The following is a 23,648-nucleotide window of genomic DNA, read 5'->3' as shown; positions in this document are numbered from 1 at the left end:
ATATTGCCCCTGTATAAATCCATGGTACGCCCACATCTTGAATACTGCATACAGATGTGGTTGCCCCCATCTCAAAAAAAGATACATTGGAACTGGAAAAATTACAGAGAAGGGCAGCAAAAATTATTAGGGGTATGGAACAGCTTCCGTATGAGGATCGATATGACTGTTCAGCTTGGAAAAAATACAGTTGAGGGAAGATATGATTAAGGTCTATAAAATCATGAATGTTGTGGAGAAAGTGAATAAGGAAGTGTTGTAACACAAGAACTAGGGGTCACCAAATGAAATTAATAAACAGGTTTAAAACAAACAAAAGGAAGTACTTTTTCACACAATCTACAGTCAACCTGTGGAACTCCTTGCCAGGTGATGTGAAGGCCAAAAGTATAAGTGGGTTCAATAAAGAACTAGATAAGTTCATGGAGATATACCTATCTCATAGAGCTGGAAGGTCATTGAGTCCAGTCCCCTGCCTTCACTAGCAGGACTAAGTACTGATTTTACCCCAGATTCCTAAGTGGGCCTGCTCAAGGATTGAGCTCACAACCCTGGGTTTAGCAGGCCAATGCTCAAACTACTGAGCTATCTGTCCTGCCCCTGAAACATAAGCCTCTATGCCTTGAATGATAGGTCCATCAATGGCTATTAGCCAGGATGGACAGGGATGGTGTCCCTAGCCTCTGTTTGCTAGAAGCTGGGAATGGACAACAGGGGGTGAGTCACTTGATGATTCTCTGTTCTGTTCATTCCCTCTGGGGCACCTGGCACTGGCCACTGTCGGCAGACAGGATACTGGGCTAGATGGGCCTTTGGTCTGACCCAGTGTGGCCATTGTTATGTTCCTGTGATTCTCTTCCCAGCTCTGGGAGGGCAGTGGGATCTAGTGGGTTAGAGCAGGGGGCTGGGAGCCAGGATTCTAGGGTCCTATCGCCAGCCCCTGGTGCTGCGGGGTCTGACTTGTGTTCTCAGGAATGGTTTCTCAGTCCCACGTCTTGGTTCTATCCACCACAGGGACCGAGTGGGTCGACCCAGAGGATCCCACGGTCATTGCTGAGAATGAGCTGCTGGGAGCAGCAGCTGCCATTGAAGCTGCAGCCAAGAAACTGGAACAGCTGAAGCCGAGGGCCAAACCCAAGGTACGGCTGCCCTGCCCCCACCTGCACCTGGCTTGGCAGACCAGGATCTGGTCCTGGGGCCTCACCAGTCCCTGCCAGCCCCCCTGGAGGCTGCTGTGCCCTGACCAGGCTAAGGGCTCCCCCATCAACGTCTGTGGCTCCAAGGCCTTCACTGCGGGGAGAGCTGGGCTGAACCCCCTCCACAAGGAGAGCTCTCCAGGGTCACTCACTCCTGCTGCCCTCTCACCTGACACCACAGGGGTCCCTCCCTGGGTCACAGTGCTGTCTGTTCCTTCTCCCAGGTTCCCCTCCATCCATCTGTGTTGACCCCTACCACTTCTCAGTACAGCTCTCCTCCCACCTGTCCCTGGCGCTTCCCTCCTCTCCCACCAGGGCTCACACCCTCTGTCTCCATCTGCAGCAGGCGGACGAGAGTCTCAACTTTGAGGAGCAAATCTTGGAGGCTGCGAAATCCATCGCTGCTGCAACCAGTGCCCTGGTGAAGGCAGCCTCAGCGGCCCAGAGAGAGCTGGTGGCTCAAGGAAAGGTAACGGCGCTGGGCAGGGGAGAGGCCATGAGAGCTGTGGCACTTCTTGCTACTGGAGGAGCCGGGCCAGGCTCTGAGCCCCACTCTGGGTATTGCGCAAACGTCCTCTCCAAGCACAATCACAGCACAATGTTGGGGCATGAAGGGTTAGTGCGGTCCTTGGGTATACAAACAGGGCAACAGGGAGGGAATTTTCCCTCTGCATACAGCACTGTTGAGACCAGTACTGATCCTGTGCCCAGCTCTGGTGCCCACAGTTCAAGAAGGATGTTGATAAACTGCAGAGGGGTCAGAGAAGAGCCACACAAATGATCAGAGGAATAGAAGACCTGCTCAGAGAGCTCAGTCTGTTTAGCCTCTCAACAAGGTTATGGGGTGACTTACCCACAGTGAGTCAATACCTCCAGGAAGAACAAATATTTGATAACAGAGGGTGTGACAGGTCCCCCCAGACCATCTGGAATTTGGATATAGCTGAGCCCTCTGTTTTACCAATCTGGGTTCCCTCTTGCACTGTAACATTGTGACAAACTGCACAGTTCTCCAAGCTTGGACTCTCATCAACATCCACAAGCAGGGACCCTGTGATGGGTTGGATCACAGAAACCCCCCTAGGAGCTGCTAATTGGTGTGCCAAGACTACTTCTGCCCCTGCCTTCCCTGCCAGCTTAGGACTCCAGCACCCTGTCTTGCTGAGCCAGACACTCCTGTCTGCTCCAACAAAAACTCAGGGTCTGAATTACTTGCCCCATAGCTGCAGTTTACCTGAAAGCAGCTCACAGAAGTGTGCTTGTCTTTAACACTCAGATGCCCAACTCCCAATGGGGTCTAAACCCAAATAAATCAGTTTTACCCTGTATAAAGATTATGCAGGGTAAACTCATAAATTGTTCACCCTCTATAACAGTGATAGAGAGATACACACAGCTGTTTGCTCCCCCAGGTATTAACACATACTCTGAGTTAATTAATAAGTAAAAAGTGATTTTATTAAATACAGGAAGTTGGATTTAAGTGGTTCCATGTAGTAACAGACAGAACAAAGTAAGTCACCAAGCAAAAGAAAATAAAATGCGCAAATCTGTGTCTAATCCAACTGAATACAGATAAGATCCTCACCAGTTCCAGAATGCTCCCTTTTACAGACTAGTCTCCTTTTAGCCTGGGTCCAGCAATCACTCACACCCCTGTAGTTACTGTCCTTTGTTCCAGATTCCTTCAAGTATCCTGGGGGGTGGAGAGGCTCCCTCTTTAGCCAGCTGAAGACCAAATGGAGGGGTCTCCCAAGGGTTTAAATAGACTTTTTCTCTTCTGGGTAGACACCGCTCCCTCCACCTGTGTAGAATCCAGTCACAAAATGGAAATTTGGCATCACATGGGCAAGTCACCTGCCCATGCATGACTCAGGACTAGCAGGTAGCAGCCATTACCCACATGCTACTTTGAATGTCCTCAGGTAGACTTCTTACGTGGATTGGAGTCGTCCAGGCTCTTTCTTCCTGACTGAGCACTTAACTTGCACATTCCTTTCCCAGGAAGTGACCAAATGCTTGATTTCTAAGTAGCCTTAGTTAGAACAAGTATACAGCCAAAGTTCATAACTTTAAACGCACAAATGGTGCCTGCATACAACTAGGATGAACGTAACCCATAGATCATAACCTTTACATAGATGAGTTACATGGCATATGTAGCAAAACCTTATTCCAGTTACATCATACATACATTTATAAGCACCCCCCACCATAAAGCTTTATGGGGTACACTGTCACAGACCCCACCCAGCTGTGTTCATAAATGCTCCAGCCAGCTACTCATGAACCCACAAGATACCCCCCCCAGCTCTTCAGCCTAGTACCCCAGAGCTGTACCGTCCTGCTCTGGCCAAAACCCAACCAGTATGAATTTATTACCCAGTCCAACACTTCTTCAAAAGAAAGTGGATGTGCACTAGCTCTTCTTGAGCTGAGATTTATCCCTTTTGCACTTCAAACAACACACAGTGTTTTAGGTAAAATATAAGAGAGATTTATGAGCTGCAGAAAGATAGCTTTGAAGTGATCAAACAGATCAAAGTAGAATACCATAAGAAATAAAATAAAACCACAATCTCAGCCTAATATACTAGATAGGATTTGAATTAAGCAGCGTCTCACCCTGTTACATAGTATAAACAGTCCCCCAAGGTTTTCTACACCGACAGGCTTCCTTCTTTCCTGCCTGGGACCAGCACTTCCCCCAGTTCAGTCTTTGTTCCTCAGGTGTCAGTCCCTCCTTTTATATCTTTTTCCAACTTGCTGGAAAGATCTTTTGCTATGACCTGGGTCAACAGTTCCCATTGTGTAGTGCTGTCTCTCTGAGAGATTTCTATTTTATGCAGTTCCTGAAGTAATCCTTGTCAGTGTGTGTATTTCCTTAATAAGAACATATGAATGGTCATATTGGGTCAGACCAAAGGTCCATCTAGCCCAGTAGCCTGCTTTGACATGTGGCCAGTGCAGGTGCCGCCAGAGGGGGTGAACAGAAGACAGATCTGGGGCGGTTTTGTCAATGTCTCATGAATGATCGTGGAGGATGGCAGTGGAACTACACTCTCAGCAATTTGCAGATGACCTAACTGGGAGGAGTGGTAGATATGCTGGAGGGTAGGGATAGGATACAGAGGGACCTAGACGAGAGAGGAGAGAGAGAGAGCTGAATGACGTTCAGCAAGGACAACGTGCAAGAGTGAAGTCCCTGCACTTAGGATGGAAGAAATCCCATTCACTGCTACAGATCAGGGATGAGTGGCTAGCGCAGGAGTTCTGCAGAAAAGGACCTAAGGTGGGGTTACAGTGCACGAGAAGTCTGGATAGGAGTCAGCAGTGCCTTGTTGCCAAGAAGGCTAACAGCATTTGGGTGTTGATTAGGGCCATTGCCTAAGGCAGAATTCAGGGAACGTGCTCATTCCCTCTATTGCAGCATTGGTGAGAGCCCTAATCTGGAGTACTCGTGTCAGTTTTGGGCCCACCCAAAAAGGATGTGGAAAATTGAAAAGAGCCAGTGGAGGGCAATCAAAAATGATTAGGGGGTTGGAAGCAGGCATGAACTTATGAGGAGAGGCTGAGGGAAACTGGAAATTCTTAGTCTACAGAAGAGAACAATGAGGGGGGGGATTTCGACAGCTGCTTTCAACTACTCTGAAAGGAGGTTCCAAAGAGGATGGTCTAGACCTTTGCTCAGCGGTACCCAATGACAAAACAAGGAGTAATGGTCTCAAGTTGTAGTGGGGGAGGTTTAGGTTGGATATTAGGAAAACTTTTTCACTAGCAGGGTGGTGGCACTGGAATGGGTTCCCTAGGGAGGTGGTGGAATCTCCTTCCTTAGAGGTTTTTAAGGCCTGGCTTGACAGAGCCCTGGCTTGGATGATTTAGTTGGGAATTGGTCCTGCTTTGAGCAGAGGGTTGGACTAGATACCTCCTGAGGTCCCTTCCCAATCCTGATACTCTATGATTCTAATCACCAAGTGAGCCAACCCTGTCACCCATTCCCAGCTTCTGGCAAACAGAGACTAGGGACACCATCCCTGTCCATTCTGGCTAACAGCCATTGATGGACCTAGCCTCCATGAATGTATCTGGTTCTTTTTTTAACCCTTCACAACATCCTCTGGCAAGGAGTTCCACGGGTTGACTGTGCAGTGTGTGAAAAAAACCACTTCCTTTTATTTGTTTTAAACCTGCTGCCTATTAATGTCATTTGGTGACCCTTAGTCTTGTGTTATGAGGAGAAGTAAATAACACTTTTTCTCTACACCAGTCATGATTTCATAGCCCTCAATCATATTCCCCCCTCCCCGGTCATCTCTTTTCCAAGGTGAAAAATCCCAATTCTTCTTCGAGTGCTTGCTCATATCGATTCCAATTAGGTGTGCGCGCGCCACATGCACGTTCGTAGGAAGATTTTTACCCTAGCAACACTCGGTGGGCCGGCAGGGCGCCCCCTGGAGTGGTGCCACTATAGCACTGGATATATACCCCAGCCGGCCCAACCGCCCCTCAGTTCCTTCTTACCGCCCGTGTCGGTCGTTGGAACAGTGGAGCACGGCTTTGCTGATCTCCACCTCCCTAGCTACTCGTAGTTCTCTACTCCTCACTGTGTTTATAGTTCGAATTTTTGTGGTTGTACTTAGTTTTATAGTTAGTGTATATAGTTGAAAGAAAGATCGGGGATTAGCCCCTTTCCTCCGCCCCGGTGTGGGCCCATGCCCGAGGCACCGGGATTCAAACCGTGCTTGGCGTGCCAGAAGCCGATGCCAGTAGGAGATCCCCACGACTCCTGCATCAAATGCCTAGGGGAATCCCACCTTGTTGACAAGTGTCACATTTGCAAGTCCTTTAAACCAAGGATGAAGAAGGAGCGGGACTTTCGATTGAAGCAACTCCTCATGGAGTCGGCACTTAGTCCTGCAGCATCGGTACCGAGCGCCCAGCAGACTGCCTCGGTAAGGAGCGCCCCTTTGGCACCGGATCGCCCCGGTACCGAGAAGGACTCTTGGCCCTGACTCCTCGGCACTGCTCCCTTTCCCCGACTGGGAAACAACACGCTGATACAACTTCAGCCTCCCAGAAGGAGCACTCGTCTAAGATGGTTCGTCGGGCACCGTCTTCCGCTGCGCCACAGTCGCCAGCACCGCAGATAGCTGCTCCACCTGGGGCGGCACCGTCAATTCCGGTCCCACAAGGGCCGTCGAGTCCGGTGCCAGACAGCTCCCCGGCTCCTGCTGGGGGTGAGCTTGTTCTCCCTTCTATGCCGGAGACCTTCTCCACAGCAAGGGAGCTCATTTCGATGATGGAGCTGATGCATCCTCAACCCCTGGCACCACCGGTGCGAGTTATTCAATCCATAGGCAAGCCAGCCCTGGTAAGGCCTCCGTCCGTCGATCCTCCAGAGAGACGTCATTCCAAATCGCAGTCTCGCATACGCTCTCGATCACGTCACTCCCGCTCCCAGCACTGCTCGCAGTCCCAGCACCGCTCTCTGTCGCGGTACCAGTCGTACTCGCGGCGCCGCTCAGCATCACGTTCACCAGACAGATACTCCTGGTACCGATCCGACTCTCAGCACCAATCTCGGTATCATGTATCCCGCAGTCGCTCCAGGCGACAGGGCTCGAGATCCCAGTCGACCTCCTGGCACTGCTATGGTAGAAGGTCCCGGTCTCGCTCACAGTACTGCCATAGCTCCCTTTACCGCTCCCTGGTACCGCCCTGGGATCAAGCGTCAAGAACAGTGCCATCCTCACAGGTCCTCTTGGCACCACTGTGGCCTTCGAGACACAGTTCAGTATCGTCTCAGGCCGGAAGTGCATCATACCTTCTGGAGGGTGACTCTGACATCCCCAGCCACTATCCAGAGAGACAAAACCATGATCAAGGGCCTCATCACTTTTCCTTCTGGACACCATGGGCATACCACCAGGCCCAAGGTGCCCCGTCAGTGGCTTAACGCTCAGCCCCCTCAGAACACCGGGTACCAGAGGCGACAGTGAGCCGCCTTCCCCCTACAGGCACAGATGAGGGTCCAATTCCATCGGAGGCACAGAGGTTCCACCTGATGCAGCTGATGCTCCTCCTGTACATGACCCACCTCAGGACCCATTGGTCCTGGACCTTTCCTCCTCTTCCTCACCTGATGAGGCGGTAGCAGGAACATCCTCCTCAGGCCCTCCGCCAATCGATCTCAGGGCACATCAAGACCTCTTGAGGCGGGTGGCCCAGAATATGAATTTGCAGATGGAGGAGGTCACTGAAATAGAGGACCCGGTCGTGGACATCTTATCAGCTGATGCACCTATTAGAGTGGCACTCTCGTTCATCCGCACTATACAAGCCAATGCAGACACCATTTAGCAATCCCCAGCTTCAATTCCACCTACAGCTAGGGGAGTAGAGAGGAAATATATGGCTCCCTCAAAGGGGTACGAATACCTCTACACCCATCCACCTCCCTGCTCTCTGGTTGTCCAATCGGTGAACGAACGGGAGCGTCATGGCCAGCAAGTATCAGCGCCTAAGGACGAAGGAGGCTAGACGTATGGACCTCCTAGGCCGCAAAATATACTCGGCTGGGGGCCTCCAACTTAGGGTGGCAAGTCAACAAGCCCTCCTAAGCTGGTACAATTTTAATACCTGGGTGTCAGTGGGGAAGTTTACGGAGCTTCTTCACTAGAAGTCCCATCCAGCGTTTACGGCCCTGCTCGAAGAGGGTAAAAAGGTGGCAAGAACCTCCCTCCAGGCCTCTCTGGATGCCGCGGACTCGGCGGCCAGAACTCTGGCAACCGGAGTGACGATGAGGCGTATCTCCTGGCTTCAGGCCATCCCCCTGAATTGCAGCAGACCATTCAGGACTTACTCTTCAAGGGACAGGGCCTCTTCTCAGACAAAAACGACCCCAGGTTACAAAGCCTCAAGGACAATCGTGTCATAATGCGCTCGCTGGGTATGCACACGCCAGTGACCCAATGAAGGTCCTTCCGGGCCCAGCCATACCGCCCGTACAACCAGACTAGGCCGTGTCAGGAGGCTACCAGAAGGTGTGGCAGGGGGAATCGGCGAAGACAGTCCGGCCCTCAAGGATCCCAAAGTCAAGTGCCTCCTAAACCACCAGCGGGGCCTAAGCAAAACTTTTGATGGGACGCCCGAGGACGGCCCACCAGTTATCCTACCGGATCCTTCTCCCTCCTTTTTCAACCGCCTCTCCCATTTCCTCCCTGCCTGGTCCCAGCTAACCTCCATTCGTTGGGTCCTTTGCACGGTGGAAACGGGATACCATCCACAGTTTGTTTCAGTCCCTCCCTACCCGTCCCTCTTCAGGGACCCCTCTCACGAGCAATTCCTCTGGCAAGAGGTCCAGGCGCTCCTAAAGCTGGGGGCCATAGAGGAGGTGCCAAAAGACATGAGGGGCAAGGGGTTCTATTCCTGCTACTTTTTAATCCCCAAGGCAAAGGGAGGTCTATGACCAATCCTAGACCTGCGAGAACTCAATAAATCCCTGATAAAGTTGAAGTTCCACATGGTATCCCTGGGGACCATCATCCCATCCCTGAATCCGGGAGACTGGTATGCCGCCCTCGACATTAAGGACGCTTATTTCCACATCGCCATTTATCCGCCACACAGATGGTACCTCCATTTTGTGGTCAACCACCAACACTTTAAGTTCATGGTTCTTCCCTTTGGCCTTTCTACAGCTCCAAGGGTCTTCACCAAATGCGTGGCTGTAGTAGTCGCCTCCCTCAGGCGTCGTCGAGTACACTTCTACCCGTATCTCAACGATTGGCTTATTTGAGGGACTTCTCGGTCACAAGTATCGCAGCACCTGTGCATCGTCAGAGACCTCTTCGGGAGCTTGAGTCTCATGATCAACACAGAAAAGTCTACTCTCACGCCCACGCAGAGAATAGACTTCATCGGAGCTGTTCTGGACTCCAGTTTGGCCAGAGCCTGCCTCCCCCAGTCTCATTTTCAAACAATGGCTTCATTAATTCATAGTCTTCAATCCTTTCTGACAACGTTGGTGTGGTCTTGCCTCGGCCTAGTAGGTCACATGGCCTCCTGCACCTTCGTGACCAAGTACGTGAAACTACGTCTCCATCCCTTCCAAACCTGGCTGGCTTCAATATACCGTCCACACAGAGTCTGGATTCGGTGCTCACTATCCCCAGGAAGGTTCTCGACTCCCTCACTTGGTGGCTAGACCCCTCTCTGGTCTGCGCAGGGATGCCATTCCACCCACCACAATCCTCGGTAGCCCTAACCACAGACGCATCATCTCTGCGTTGGGGTGCCCATCTCGGGAGTTGTCACACTCAAGGCCTCTGGTCGCCCCAAGAGCTGTCCCTGCACATCAACGTGAGGGAACTGAGAGCAGTCCGTCTAGTATGCCAGGTGTTTCGGGTCCATCTACAAGGCCGTTGTGTATCAGTGTTCATGTACAACACAACGGCCATGTTTTACATAAACAAGCAGGGCGGAGCACGCTCCGCCCTCCTCTATCAAGAAGCCATCCGCCTCTGGGAATTTTGCATAGCCCACTCTATCGATTTGGTAGCATTTTTTCTCCCAGGAGTCCAGAACACTCTGGCAGATCACCTCAGCAGATCCTTCCTGTCTCACGAGTGGTCAATACACCCGGACATTATCCATTCTGTTTTCCGGAGGTGGAGCTTTCCCCACATAGACCTCTTTGCCTCTCGAGAGAACAGGAAATGCCTCGTGTTCTGCTCCTTCCAAGGACGCTCCTCGGGCTCCTTCTCAGACGCATTCCTGATTCCGTGGAAGAGACACCTACTTTATGCCTTCCAACTGTTTCTGCTCGTCCACAGAGTCCTACTCAAGCTCTGCAGGGACAGAGCCCACCTGATCCTCATAGCTCCAGCATGGCCGAGGCAGCATTGGTACACCCTGTTGTTCGACCTCTCCGTGGCAGACCCGATCCCCCTGCCACTCTGGCCGGACCTCATAACACAGGACTTTGGCAGGCTTCACCATCCGGACCTGCAATCCCTTCAGCTGACAGCATGGCTGCTACGTGGTTGAGGCAGTCGGAATTGCGTTGTTCCGTCTCGGTACAACAGGTGCTCTTAGGCAGCAGGAAGCCTTCCATGAGGTCGACATATCTCGCCAAGTGGAAGCGTTTCTCCCACTGGTGTGCTCAGGGTAACTTAATCCCCAGACAAGTTTCTGTCCCCATTGTCCTGGATTACCTATGGTCCCTCAAAGAGCAGGGCCTGGCGGTCTCTTCTATAAGGGTGCATCTTGCAGCTATTTCAGCCTTCCACCAGGGGAAAGTGGCAGCTCAATCTTTTCTCACTCCATAGTTTCCAGGTTCCTTACAGGATTGGAGCGGTTGTACCCTCAAGTCAGACGCCCTACCCCTACCTAGGATCTCAACCTGGTGCTAGCCAAGCTCATGGGTTCCCCTTGTGAGCCTCTAGCCACCTGCTCGCTGCTGTACCTCTCCTGGAAGACAGCCTTCCTTGTCGCTATCACCTCGGCAAGATGAGTATCGGAGCTTCGGGCTTTGACAGCGGATCCTCCATATACGGTATTCCACAAGGACAGGGTACAGCTGCGACCACACCCGGCATTCCTCCCTAAGGTGGTGTCTGCCTTTCATGTTAATCAAGACATCTTTCTCCCAGTTTTTTTCCCGAAGCCGTATTCATCGCGTCGGGATCAACAACTACATACCTTGGATGTCCGCAGGGCTCTCGCCTTTTATATTGAGAGAACCAAACCCTTCCGATGGTCACCCCAGCTCTTTGTAGCCGTGGCAGACCAGATGAAAGGCATGCCGGTCTCTTCCCAACTAATTTCATCTTGGGTGATATCCTGTATTCGAACATGCTATGAATTGGCTCACATTCCGGCTAGCCATCTCATCGCCCATTCTACTTGGGCGCAAGCCTCATCTGCTGCTTTCCTGGCCTATGTCCCGATCCAGGAAATGTGTCGCGCTGCTACCTGGTCTTCCATTCAGACCTCTGCCTCACACTACACATTGGTTCAGCAGTCTAGAGACGATGCAGCCTTTGGCTCAGCAGTTTTGCATTCCGCAGCGTCTCACTCCGACCCCACCGCCTAGGTAAGGCTTGGGAATCACCTAATTGGAATGGATATGAGCAAACACTCGAAGAAGAAAAGACGGTTACTCATCTTTGTAACTGTTGTTCTTCGAGATGTGTTGCTCATATCCATTCCACACCCGCCCTCCTTCCCCACTGTCGGAGTAGCCGGCAAGAAGGAACTGAAGGGTGGCCGGGTTGGCAGGGGTATATATCCGGTGCCATGGTGGCGCCACTCCAGGGGGCGCCCAGCTGACCCACTGAGTGTTGCTAGGGTAAAAATCTTCCGATGAACGTGCATGCAGTGCACGCACACCTAATTGGAATCGATATGAGCAAGCACTCGAATAAGAACCATCCGATGTCAACTGTAAACTTCTTGAGGGATGGACCTTAAATTGTAAGATGCTTGAGGAAGGGACCTGTCTAAAACTCTGGTAAGCTTTATGGCAGTTTATAAGTAAGAGTAAACCTGATAGACAAGAATGATAAGCAACCATTTTAGGACAGGAAGTGAAGAATAACACATCCAGTGGAATTGCAGGGGGAATTCCACAGTTTTATAGATGTTTCACAGAGTTTAAGCTAGAAGTGACCATTAGATCATCTAGTCTGATTTCCTCTATATCACAGGCCCTCAGTTTTCACTCAGATGCCCCTTGTCATTGTAGGTCTGACATATTTCGCCCAGAAGATGAGTAGCCGTTGTGCTCAGAGTGGGTGACCCAGGTAGGTATCTTAATCCCCCAGACAAGTCATTAGTGAGGTCTTACATAATAGTCCCTAGAGGAACTAACCTAGGTACGACCTCTAGAGAAGAGCAGAGTGACATGGCGGTCTCTCTTTCTATATACTAGACGAGGAGTGCATCCCTTGTATTGGAGGCTTATTTTTTATACGGACTGTCTCTTGTCAACAGGGGGCAAAGTTGGCCAGCATGCAATTCTTTATCGTCACTCACATAGTTTCGCAGGTTCCTTAACAGGATTGGACGGTTGTACCTCAAGTAGACGCCCCTATCCGCGAAGTCAACCATATAGGATCTCACCTAAGTGCACTAAGACGAAGGTGCATGCGCGGTTACGCCCCTGTGAGCCTCTAGCCAACTGCTCGCTGCTGTAACCACTCCTGGAGACAGCTTCCTTGTCGCTAATCACCTCGGCAAGATGAGTAATCGGGAGCTTCGGGCTTTGACAGGCGGATCCTCCATAACGGTATTCAAAGGACGGGTACAGCTGCGACCACCCCGGCATTCCTCCTCTAAGGTGGTGTCTGCCTTCATGCTTAATCAAGAACATCTTTTCTCCAGTTTTTTTAACCGAACGGATTCAATCGCGTCGGGATAAACAACTACATACTTGGATGTCCGCAGGGCTCTCGCCTTTATATTGAAGAACCAAAAAGCCCTTCCGATGGTCACCCCAGCTCTTTGTAGCCGTGGAGACCAAGATGAAAGGCATGCCGGTCCTCCTCCAACCTAATTTCATCTTGGGTGATATCCTGTATCGAAACATGCTATGAATTGGTCACTTCCGGCTTAGCCATCTCATCGCCCATTCTACTTTGGGCGCAGCCTCATCTGCTGCTTTCGCTGGCCTATGTCCGATCCAGGAATGTGTCCGCCGCTGCCTACGTGGTGCTTCCATTCAGACCTCTGCCTCACACTAACATTGGTTCAGCAGTCTAAGAGACCGATGCAGCTCTTGGTCTCAGCAGTTTTGCATCCGCAGCGTCTCAAATGCCGACCCCACCGCTAGGTAAGGCTTGGGAATCACCTAATTGATGGAATATGAGCAAACACCCGAAGAACAGAAAAGACCGGTTACTCATCTTTGTAACGTTGTTCTTCGAGATGTGTTGCTCATACCATTCCAAACTCGCCCTCCTTCCCCACTGTCGGAGTAGCCGCAAAGAAGGAACTGAAGGGTGGCCGGTTCGGCAGGGGATATATCTCGGTGGCCATGGTGGAGCCAACTCCAGGGGCGCCCAGCTTACCCCTGATGTTGCCTAGGGTAAAATCTTCCAACGAACGTGCACACGGTGCGCGCACGACCTACTGGAATGGAATATGAGCATCACATCTCAAAGAACAACAATTACAAAGGTGAGTACAGTCTTTTTATTAAAATCTCTCCTCAATACGGAGCCATTCACATCCCTCATCATATTTGTTTCCCTTTTCTGAATTTTCCATTCCAATATTATTTTTTGGGATGGGCGGCCACTCTGCACACACTTCAAGATTAGTGCACATACCAGGGATTTACATAGGCGCAAGTGATATTTTCTGTTATTATCCTATCACTTTCTAATGATTCCAAACATTCTGTTTTGCTTTTTTGGTAACTGCTGCACACTGAGTGGATGTTTTCAGAGAATCTCCACAAAGGACTCCAAGAATCTTTCTTGAGTGGTACAGCTAATTAAAGACCCCTCATTTTATATGTAGAGTGGGATTAGTTTTCAATTCATTACTTCATTTATCACATTGATTCATCTGCTGTTTGTTGCCCAGTCACCCAGGTCCTGAGAAGATCCTTTGGTAGCTCTCGCAGTCTGCCTGGGTCTTAACTTATCTTGAAGTGGTTTTGATCATCTATAAATTTGCACCTCACTGTTTTACCCTTTCTCCAGATCATTTATGAATATGCTGAATAGGACTGGGCCAAGTACAGACCCTGGGGGACGCCACTATTATCCTCTCTCGATTCTGAAACTGAAGCATTTACCTGCTCTTTGGTTTCCTGTCTTTTAAACAGTTTACAAAATCCATGAGAGATTTTCCCTCTTATCCCGTGCAGGTTCGTTGCATAAGAAGCCTTTGGTGAGGGAACTTTGTCAAATGCTTTCAAAAATCTAAGTACACTATACCACAAGATCCCCGGCTTGTCCACATGTTTGTTGACCCCTCAAAGAATTCTAGTAAGTAGATTGGTGAGGCATGATTTCCATTACAAAACCGTGTTGATTCTTTCCCCAACAAATTAATGTTCATCTATGTTCTGACAAATCTGATTCTTTATTATGGTTTCAACAGTTTGCTCGTACTGGGAGATCAGGCTTTCCAGCCTGTATTGCCAGGATCACTCTGGAGCCTTTTTAAAAAATTGTCGTCACAATTAGCTATGCTCAGTCATTTGGTATAGAAGCTGATTTAAATGTAGGTTTACCAACACTAGTAGTTCTTGGCAGTTTCACATTTGAAGTTCTTTAGAACTCTTGGGCTGAATGACCATCTGTTCTGGTGACTTCGTTCTAGGGCTGTCAAGCAATTAAAAAAATTAAATCTCATAAACATTAATTGCAGTTAATTGCATGATTAATTGCACTGTTTAAAGATAAAAGAATAACCATTTATATATTTTTTGGATGTTTTCTACATTTTCAAATATATTGATTTTCAATTACTACCAGAATGCAAAGTGTACAGTGCTCACTTTATATTATTATTTTTAAATTAACAATATTTGCACAGTAAAAAACAGAAGATAAAGCATTTTCAATTTACTATAAATAGTGTGCTGGAATCTCTTTATTGTGAAAGTTGAACTTCAAATGTAGAATATGTACAAAAAATAACTGCATTCAAAAATAAACAATGTAAAACTTAGCGCCTCAAGTCCACTCCATCCTACTTCTCCTCACCAGTTCAAGACAAAACAAGTTTTGTTCATATTTGCAGAGATAATGCTGGCCTGCTTCTTGTTTACAGTGTCACCTGAAAATGAGAACAGGCATTCGCATGGCACTATATATTGTAGCCAGGCATCAAAGGTATTTACGTGCCAGAGTGCACTAAAGGATTCATATGTCCCTTGATGCTCACCACCCTTCCAAAGACATGCATCTATGTCTGTGAATGAAGGTCTGCTTGATAAATGATCCAAAGCAGTGGCGGACCGACTATTCCCATTTTATCCATCTAGTCAGATGCCACCAGCAGAAGGTTTGATTTTCCTTTTTGGCGTTCATTCTATAGTTTTCCGCCTCAGAAGTGTTGCTCTTTTTAAGACTTCTGAAACATGCTCCACACCTCGTCCACTCAGATTTTGGAAAGGCACTTCAGATTTTTATACCTTTGGGTCAAGACTGTAGCTATCTTAGAAATCTCACATTCTTTTGTCAGATTTGAGGCGAAAAGTGTTCTTAAAATGATACAACATGTCTGGTCCCATCAATCAGAGACTCCTATAACATGAAATATATGGCAGAATGGGGTAAAAAGAGCAGGAAAATAACAATTCTCCCCCAAGGAGTTCAGTCACAAAATTTATTAATGCATTAATTTTTTTAACGAGCGTCATCAGCATGAGGCTTCCTCTGGAATGGTGGCTGAAACATGAAGGGGCATACAAATGTTTAGCATATCTAGCACGTAAATACCTTGCAATGCCAGTTACAAAAGTGCCATGCAAACGCCTGTTCTCACTTTCAGGTGACATTATAAATAGGAACTGGGCAGCATTAAACAAATTTATTTGTCTTAGCAATTGGCTGAACGAGAAGTAGGACTGACTGGACTGTAGGTTCTGAAGTTTTACATTGTTTTGGGTTTTTTGAGTGCAGTTATGTAACACAAAAAAATCTACATTTGTAAGTTGCACGTTCACGATAAAGAGATTGCACTACAGTACTTGTAGGAGGTGAATTGAAAAATACTATTTCCTTGTTTATCATTTTTACAGTGTAAATATTTGTAATAAAAATAATATAAAGTGAGCACTGTGCACTTTGTATGCCGTGCTGGAATTGAAATCAGTGTATTTGAAAATGTAGAAAAACATCCAAAACTATTTAATAAATTGCTATTGGTATTCTATTGTTTAGCAGTGCGATTAAAAGTACAATTAATCGAGATAAATTTTTTTAATCACAATTAATTTTTTGAGTTAATCGTGTGAGTTAACTGCGATTAATCGACAGCCCTACTTATTACTGTTTAGTTTATCGATTTGTTCCAAAATCTCGTCTTATGACACCTCAGTCTGGGACGGTTCCTCAGATTTCTCACCTAAAAAGAATGGCTGAGGTTTGGGAATGTCCCTCACATCCTCAGTCGTGAAGACCGATGCAGAATTAATTTAGTTTCTCTGCAATGGCCTTATTGTCCTTGAGTGCTCCTTTAGCACCTTGATCGTCCAGTGGCCCCACTGGTTGTTTAGCAGGCTTCCTGCTTCTGATGCACTTAAAAAATTTTTTGCTATTATTTACTGAGTCTTTGGCTAGCTGTTCTTCAAATTCTTTTATGACCTTCCTAAGTATATTTTTACACCATTCACCTTTAAGACATTAACATTGTTTGGCCTTTTTACTGTTATACCTGAAAGGTTGCTTGTGGGTGTTTTCAGCCTAACAACGTTTCAGTAACACATACACAGCCAAACTTCATAACTTCACATACGATGATGGCACATACAATCCAATGAGATATTACTGTCTAGCAGATCAAGGCTTTTAGAATGATACCTCACTAGGCATAGTTTGTGCAAAACTTGTTCTAATGATCTGAAAGTGGTGAACAAGGGAGTGCCAGGGTGTCACAAAGGGCTCAGTCTAGCAGACAAAAGATTTAGTGGATGGAAGTCGAAGCCAGCAATAAGGTGCCGGTGTGGGTAGTTACCACTGGAACAACTTACCCCAGGCTGTGGTGGATTCTCCATCACTGGAAACTGTTGAAATCAAGGTTGGGTGTTTTTCTAAAGAATCTGGTCTCGTTCAAGCCCTGGCCTTGGCCTTGAAGCAGAAATTAATCCAAGGAAGCCCTGTAAGGGCCCTGTGCCGTGCAGGGGGTCGAACCGGTCCTAGGCCCTGTGCTGGGCAGGGGGGTCGAACCGGTCCTAGGCCCTGTGGTATCCAGATCAGACAAGATGCTCACAGTGGTCCCACCTGGCCTTGGAGTGTCTGGCTCTGAGTCGCTGTCCAGGCTCGGTGGGAGGGGACTGGCAGCTGTGGAGTGCCCTGCCGCAGAGGGACCCGGACACTCTAGAGAGCAGGACAAGCCCAGGGCTGCCATGCCCTTGGGGTCCTAGGGCCAGGGCCAGGGCCAGGGCCAGAGAAGGGCTACATGTTCCCTGCAGCCGCTCGCTGGGCCCTGCGCCATTACCGGGGTGGGCGGGGGGCCAGCCACAGCAGGGCTCGCTCACCCTGTCCTTGCTCCCGCAGGTGGGTGCCATCCCCGCCAATGCAGTGGACGACGGCCAGTGGTCCCAGGGCCTCATTTCAGCTGTGAGTATCAAAGGCCCTTTAGTATCGGAGTCACTGTGCCCAGGCCCTGTCCCATGGTGCAGGGAAGGTTCCTCCCTGGTTGATGTACTCCCCCCCGAGACTGTGGAGACTGTCCTCCTCTCTGTAGGGAGCCTCTTCCCGTCAGATCCTGCCCCTCACTCCCCTTCCCTCCTTCCTCACACCAGCTGCAGCAGGGCACAGAGGTCGCTCCTCTCCCTTCCTCCCATCTGTCCCCCACCCTGGGCATCGCCTTCCCTCCTGGCCCCCTCCACATGCCCTGCCCTCCACGCTTCCCGCCACCCCCTGGCCTTGCCCTTCCATGTGCCTCCCCAGGACCTTGCCCCCCACATGCCCCACCCTTCCATGTGCCTTATCCCCGCCCCCCCCGCAGGACCGCACCCTTCCACATGCTGCGCCCCTTCCTTGCTCTCCCCACCTCCCCCAGGACCTCGCCCTTCCAGGCCCCTCTTCACTCACCCCATCTCCTTCTCCCTGCCAGGCCCGCATGGTGGCTGCTGCCACCAACAACCTGTGTGAGGCTGCGAACGCAGCAGTGCAGGGCCATGCCAGCGAGGAGAAACTCATCTCCTCCGCCAAGCAGGTGGCCGCCTCCACAGCGCAGCTCCTGGTGGCCTGTAAGGTGAAGGCTGACCAAGACTCTGAGTCTATGAAGCGGCTACAGGTGAGTCCCTGGGTTGGGGGGACTGGCTCCCCTAGGGACAGCAGGAGGTGCTCTCCAGAGCTAAAGTACATGCGCAGCACAGGATGGGGCATCCCAAGCAGGGTTGGCGTCCTGGTGCTGGCGGGGCCCTTCCCACCGCAGGCTGTGGGGTGAGTGGAGCTCCCCACTCTGTCAGGGTCTTGTGCCTCCCCCCAGGAGCGGGGTATAAAATATCAGCCCTGCCACCCTGTAACCCGGCCTGCCCATGTATTTATAAGGCACGATTCATCCTGGGGGAATTAACACCCCCAGGGCAGCAAACCCAAGGCTGCTGCCAGCAACTGAGAACAGTTCTCTTCCCAGCTGCACTGGGCTGCGCCGGATCACCTGCTCCAAGGCACGGACTCCAGGGTTACCAGCACTGGGGGGATGCCTGCTTTACCCCACACTGGGGCCCTAAGGGTTAATTATGACTGGGTGAATTGGGAGCACTTCTGCTCCAGCAAGCATAGGATGTGAGGCTAACTCGGGGAGGGGTGCAAACCCTCAGGCTATGGCACTGAAAAGGTTATCTGTGAGGAGAGGACACAGGCTCTGGCATGTGAGGGGTTTACTGGGGAGGGTGAGCGAGAACCCTGGCTCTGGCGCTTGCAAGGCTACCGGGGGGCTTGCTCATAGGCAGCTCCTGGCTCTGGGGCACAAGGAGGTAAGAGGCGGCAGGGCCCCGGCGCTGGTGCACGAGAAGTTAAAGGGTAGTGGGGCGTTGGTGCTGGGGCATGGGGAGTTAAGCGGCAACAGGGCCCTGGCACTGGTGTACGGAGAGTTAAGGGTCGGCGGGGCCCTGGCGCTCGGGCACGAGGAGTTAAGGGTCGGCGGGGCCCTGGCGCTCGGGCACGAGGAGTTAAGGGGCAGCGGGGTCCTGGCGCTGGCACTCGGGGAGTTAAGGGGCGGCGGGACCCTGGCACTGGGGCACGGCGAGTTGAGGGGCGGCGGGGCCCGGGCGCTGGGGCACAGGGAGCTGAGGGGCGGCGGGGCCCAGGCGCTGGGGCACAGGGAGCTGAGGGGCGGCGGGGCATTGGCGCTGGGGCACGGGGAGTTGAGGGGCGGCGGGGTCCTGGCGCTGGGTCACGGGGAGTTGGGGGGCGGCGGGGCCCTGGCGCCGGGGCATGGGGAGTTGAGGGGCGGTGGGGCCCTGGCGCTGGCACTCAAGGAGTTGAGGGGCGGCGGGGCCCTGGTGCTGTGGCACGGCAAGTTGAGGGGCAGCAGGGCCCTTGCGCTGGCCCTCGAGGAGTTGAGGGGCGGCGGGGCCCTGGCGCCAGGGCACGGGGAGTTGAGGGGCGGCGGGGCCCTGGCGCCGGCACTCGAGAATTTGAGGGGCAGCGGGGCCCTGGTGCTGCGGCACGGGGAGTTAAGGGACGGTGGGGCATTGGCGCTGGGGCACGGGGAGTTGAGGGGTGGCGGGGCCCTGGCACCGGGGCACGGGGTGCCTGTTATCCGGCTCAGAGGCCTTCTTGGCAGCCCTGTGACTCCAGCCCACTCCCAGAGTACAGAGGCCTTTGTCTTGTCCTGCCCTGCCTCCACTGCAGGCCCAGCTCTGCCTCGCTTGGGCTCTGGGTCTGTCCCTACCTCCCTGGGCCCTGTGCAGCATTTCCGCTGCCTCTGCACTGCTGACTATGTACAGGAATCCCCGGCAGCTCCCAGCACCCACATGACCCGCAGCTCGAGGGTGCAGGCACGAGAGCAGAGTCACCTTCACGGCTGCAGCCCCCTGCGCCCAGGCCACCACCTTGTGCCCTGACCCTGCACTTGCAAGGAGTCCCGAGCCTGGCCTCCCTCTACCCCCTGCAGTCACGACATCCCACCGGCTGCCCCCATCCTCTCAGCCACCAGCATGGGTCCTGTTGCCCCTAATGGAGGCCTGGAGCCCTCACCAGCCCTTGCCCCCTGTCATGTCCCCTTGCCAGCCCTGGAGCCCAGTAAGCCCTGCTATGGCCATCCTGGGCAGTGGCTCCCCACTCGCAGGTGACAGAACCTCGTCCCTTGCTGAGTCTGCGCCACCTTCCCTTTCTCTCTGCCCAGGCCGCTGGCAACGCCGTGAAGAGGGCATCAGACCACCTGGTGAAGGCAGCCCAGAAAGCAGCCGCTTTCCAGGACCAGGAGAACGAGACAGTGGTGGTGAAGGAGAAAATGGTCGGCGGAATCGCGCAGGTGAGGAGCAGGGGGTCACGCCTGGAGGCTGCAGGCAGCTTGAAACAGCAGCGCTGAGCAGGGGAAATGCCCCTTCCTTCCAGGGAGTGTTGCCCCTGAAACCTCATGACAACTCTACCTTATCCCTTAACTGTGTCACTGCTGCACAGTTAAGCGGATACAGCCAGAAAATGTGCTTCCCTCGCAGCCTCAGGGCCAAGAGCTGCTCAAACCTCTGCCTTCCCCCTTGGAAACTTCTCTGCTGTGGGGAGACGCTGCCTGCACCCCCAGGGTGTGCTGAGAATGGGGCTGGGTTGAGACATGGCATTGGATGTCAGGACAGGATGTGCCAAGTGTCACGGAGTCCCCGGGCGATGCTCTGGAACTGCTCCCCACAAAGCCAGGCAGGACTTTGGGGAGCCTCATCTCCCTTGGAGCAGACAGTCTCCAGGGCAAGAAGCTCACACGGCTTCACCTCCTGGGTCTCTCCTTGGAGCATTCAGCATCCTCTGCCCCTCCGTGTGCTTCCCACAGCGCGTCCACCCAGGCAGGGTCCTGGGGAAGCCACAGGGTCCTGCACCCCCACTTTGCCGTCAGACGTGACTCTCAGCCAGCCAGTAAAACAGAGGTTTATTCGATGACAGGAACAGGGTCTAAAACAGAGCTTCTAGATAGAGAGATCTGGACCCCTTGGCCGGGTCCATTTTGGGGTCCAGCGAGTCAGACCCCCACGTCTGCATTTCAGTCCTTGTCCCCAGCCAGCCCCAAACTGAAACCTCCTCTAGCCACTCCTCCTCTCTGGCCTTTGTCTCTTTCCCAGGCCAGGAGGTCACTTGACCTCTTTGTTCTCCCACACCTTTAGCATCCCCGGCAGGGGGGAAGGGCCTGGCCATTAGTTGCCAGGCGACAGAGGGTCGGCCAGAAACTGAGGCCCCCACACAGTATTCAGGGGAAACATTAAGAACATTCCCAGTTTGTCACATCAAGTGCCAGACAGGGTGCGGCCCGGGGTCCTGTTGTGCCTGGAGCAGCAGCACCAGACACTTCAGAGGCGGGTGCAAGAAGCCTGCAGTAGGATAATCTGCCCCACATCAAGCCTCCTCTTGGACTCTAACCAATCGAGTTCGGCTCTGGCCCTGAACATGAGGTTTAATATCCCTGCCAGAGTGTTAGCAGTGACTGTTGTAGCTACAGAACAAGGGCCAGCTCTGCGGGACCCCCAGCGAGAGACCCCCGGCCCAGGAGGCGGCTCAGCAGGGCATGCAGGGAGAGTCCCACATCTCAGCCCTTACAGGATGCCCGGGACATGGAGTGTATGTTTGTCCCCATGCATGGGGATGGGTGGGGGAGTCAGAGGTTCAGCGTAAACCTGGGAATACTGCATAGCCCTGGCTCTGACGCTAGGGTCAGGATGAGGGAATAAGAGTCCAGCCTGCTGCCCTCGGCTGGAGCTGGTTCGCTGCGAGCCAACATTCACACCTCTCTAGCATGGCAGACGCCAGCTGTCTGTAACCTGGAGGATGGCAGGCCCCAGCTGGTGCTCACAGGGCCCCAGGACCCACGAGTAGGCCCCAGGACCTGTGGGCGGGCCCCAACCGGTGCTTGCAGGGCCTCAGGACCCATGGGCAGGGCAGGCTCTCACCTGAGTCTCTCGCTGGCAGATCATTGCGGCACAGGAGGAGATGCTGCGGAAGGAGCGGGAGCTGGAGGAGGCCCGGAAGAAGCTGGCCATGATCCGGCAGCAGCAGTACAAGTTCCTGCCCTCAGAGCTGCGGGATGAGGGGCAGAACTGAGGGGAGCGTGGCCATGAGCTGAGCCTGACCACCCCCTCTCACCACAGAGACTGCTGCCGCCGCCTCCTATTTAATGCAGGGATTGCCTGGATCACCCAGACTCGCCTGCTGTCCAGCGGACTGGGGACTGATCTGACACTGCCCACTGCTGCCCCCAGCAGGTGCTGCACCAGCAACTCTGCTTCACTGCGCAGCCAGCGCGCCACAGGCACACGCTTCTACGCTCTGCTCCGTGGGGTGCGAGAAGGCTGGAGCTCTGCAGGCCTGGGCTGGGGCTCACCTATGCAGCTGCCTCGAGCCCCGTGGGCCTGGGGCTGCCCCTCCCTCCCACACCTTTCAGGCGTTTTCCTTTGTGCCTTTGTAGGTTCCACGTCTCTGGGCGTGGAGCTTGGAGATGGTTCTCACCCAGCTCCGCCCTGGGGCCAGTTGTGCAATGGGGGGGGACAGAAACTGCTTCCCTGGTGACTCTTTCACCAACCCACCCTCTCCTCTGATGCCTTATTGCTGGCTGCGCCTTCCCTGTCGCCCAGTGCCTCTGCTCCAGGGTGCAAGGGGTTAATCTCTAGATTTGCCCCCTGCCCCATTGTGCCTCCTACCTGCAGGGACCTGCCTGCCCCTGGAGCAGCCCCCAGCCAGCGCCCCCTGCTGCTCCTCGTTCCCAAGTGCCTGCATCGTGCGTCCAAGAGCTCCAGTATTTTTGTAGTGTTGAATTTCTGAAGTATTGAACTCGCCTGCTCCCCCAGCCACTAACCTCCTCCCCTAGCATCTCCTGCCCTGGGCCCCGGAGCCCTGCATCCTCCACCCCTCCTCCGCTCTGAAACCCCCCTCCTGCCGCCCCGCACTGGCTGAGGCTTCTCTCACCTCTTATTTTGATACTGAGCTTCCACTGTTAAACATTAAGGGAAAGCGGCTGCCCTGCCACTCCTGGGGTGGGGAACGGGAGGGCTCCTTGCAAAGGATTCTTCATCAATAAAACTGGCTTTCCTGCTTCTTTGGTCTACATCAGTGGCCACAACTCAGCTGCGTCCGCTGTCCCCGGGCTGCCAGGGGAGACCCCCAGGGGCCTCTCCCAGACACTCCTCCCTGCTGGGGGGCTGGCTAGGGGCAGCTGCTCCCTTCCTGTGTGTGAGACCTCAGGGGCCTCTCCCGGCCACTCCTCCCTGCTGGCGGCAGCTGCTCCCTCCCTGTGTGTGATACCTCAGGGGCCTCTCCCGGACACTCCTCTCTGCTGGGGGGCTGGCTAGGGGCAACTGCTCCCTCCCTGTGTGTGAGACCTCAGGGGCCTCTCCCGGACACTCCTCCCTGCTGGGGGGCTGGCTGGGGGCAGTTGCTCCCTTCCTGTGTCAGAGACCCCAGGGGCCTCTCCCGGACACTACTACCTGCTGGGGGCCCCCTCCTTCCCCACGTCTTTTAGAACCAAAGCAAGAGGGTGGCAGTTTTCAGACTCTTTGGTGCTCAATGTGCCCCATTATAAACCTTCCCCTCTGAAAAGCTCAGTGGGCCCAGCAGG

At 52.7% G+C, this 23,648-nt stretch overlaps 1 protein-coding gene across 3 annotated transcripts in view; it reads left to right on the top strand.

Moving 5' to 3' along the window:
• Positions 1 to 23,128, top strand: part of TLN1 (talin 1) — a 116,631-nt gene extending 93,503 nt beyond the window's left edge. For all 3 annotated transcript variants that reach the window (XM_032800965.2, XM_075066797.1, XM_032800967.2), the window contains 6 exons: positions 1,015 to 1,139; positions 1,540 to 1,665; positions 17,435 to 17,497; positions 17,997 to 18,179; positions 20,238 to 20,366; positions 22,007 to 23,128. In XM_032800965.2, coding sequence (XP_032656856.1) covers positions 1,015 to 1,139; positions 1,540 to 1,665; positions 17,435 to 17,497; positions 17,997 to 18,179; positions 20,238 to 20,366; positions 22,007 to 22,138 — 758 coding nt within the window. In that variant the 3' untranslated portion in view covers positions 22,139 to 23,128. The remainder of the gene's footprint in view (positions 1 to 1,014; positions 1,140 to 1,539; positions 1,666 to 17,434; positions 17,498 to 17,996; positions 18,180 to 20,237; positions 20,367 to 22,006) is intronic.
• The last annotated feature ends 520 nt before the right edge of the window (positions 23,129 to 23,648 follow it).

Source organism: Chelonoidis abingdonii, chromosome 6 (genome assembly GCF_003597395.2).
Source record: "Chelonoidis abingdonii isolate Lonesome George chromosome 6, CheloAbing_2.0, whole genome shotgun sequence".
In the NCBI taxonomy this organism is placed as follows: Eukaryota; Metazoa; Chordata; order Testudines; family Testudinidae; genus Chelonoidis; species Chelonoidis abingdonii.
The sequence above is the reverse complement of the archived record's forward strand: the minus strand, read 5'-3'. Positions and strand labels throughout refer to the sequence as shown.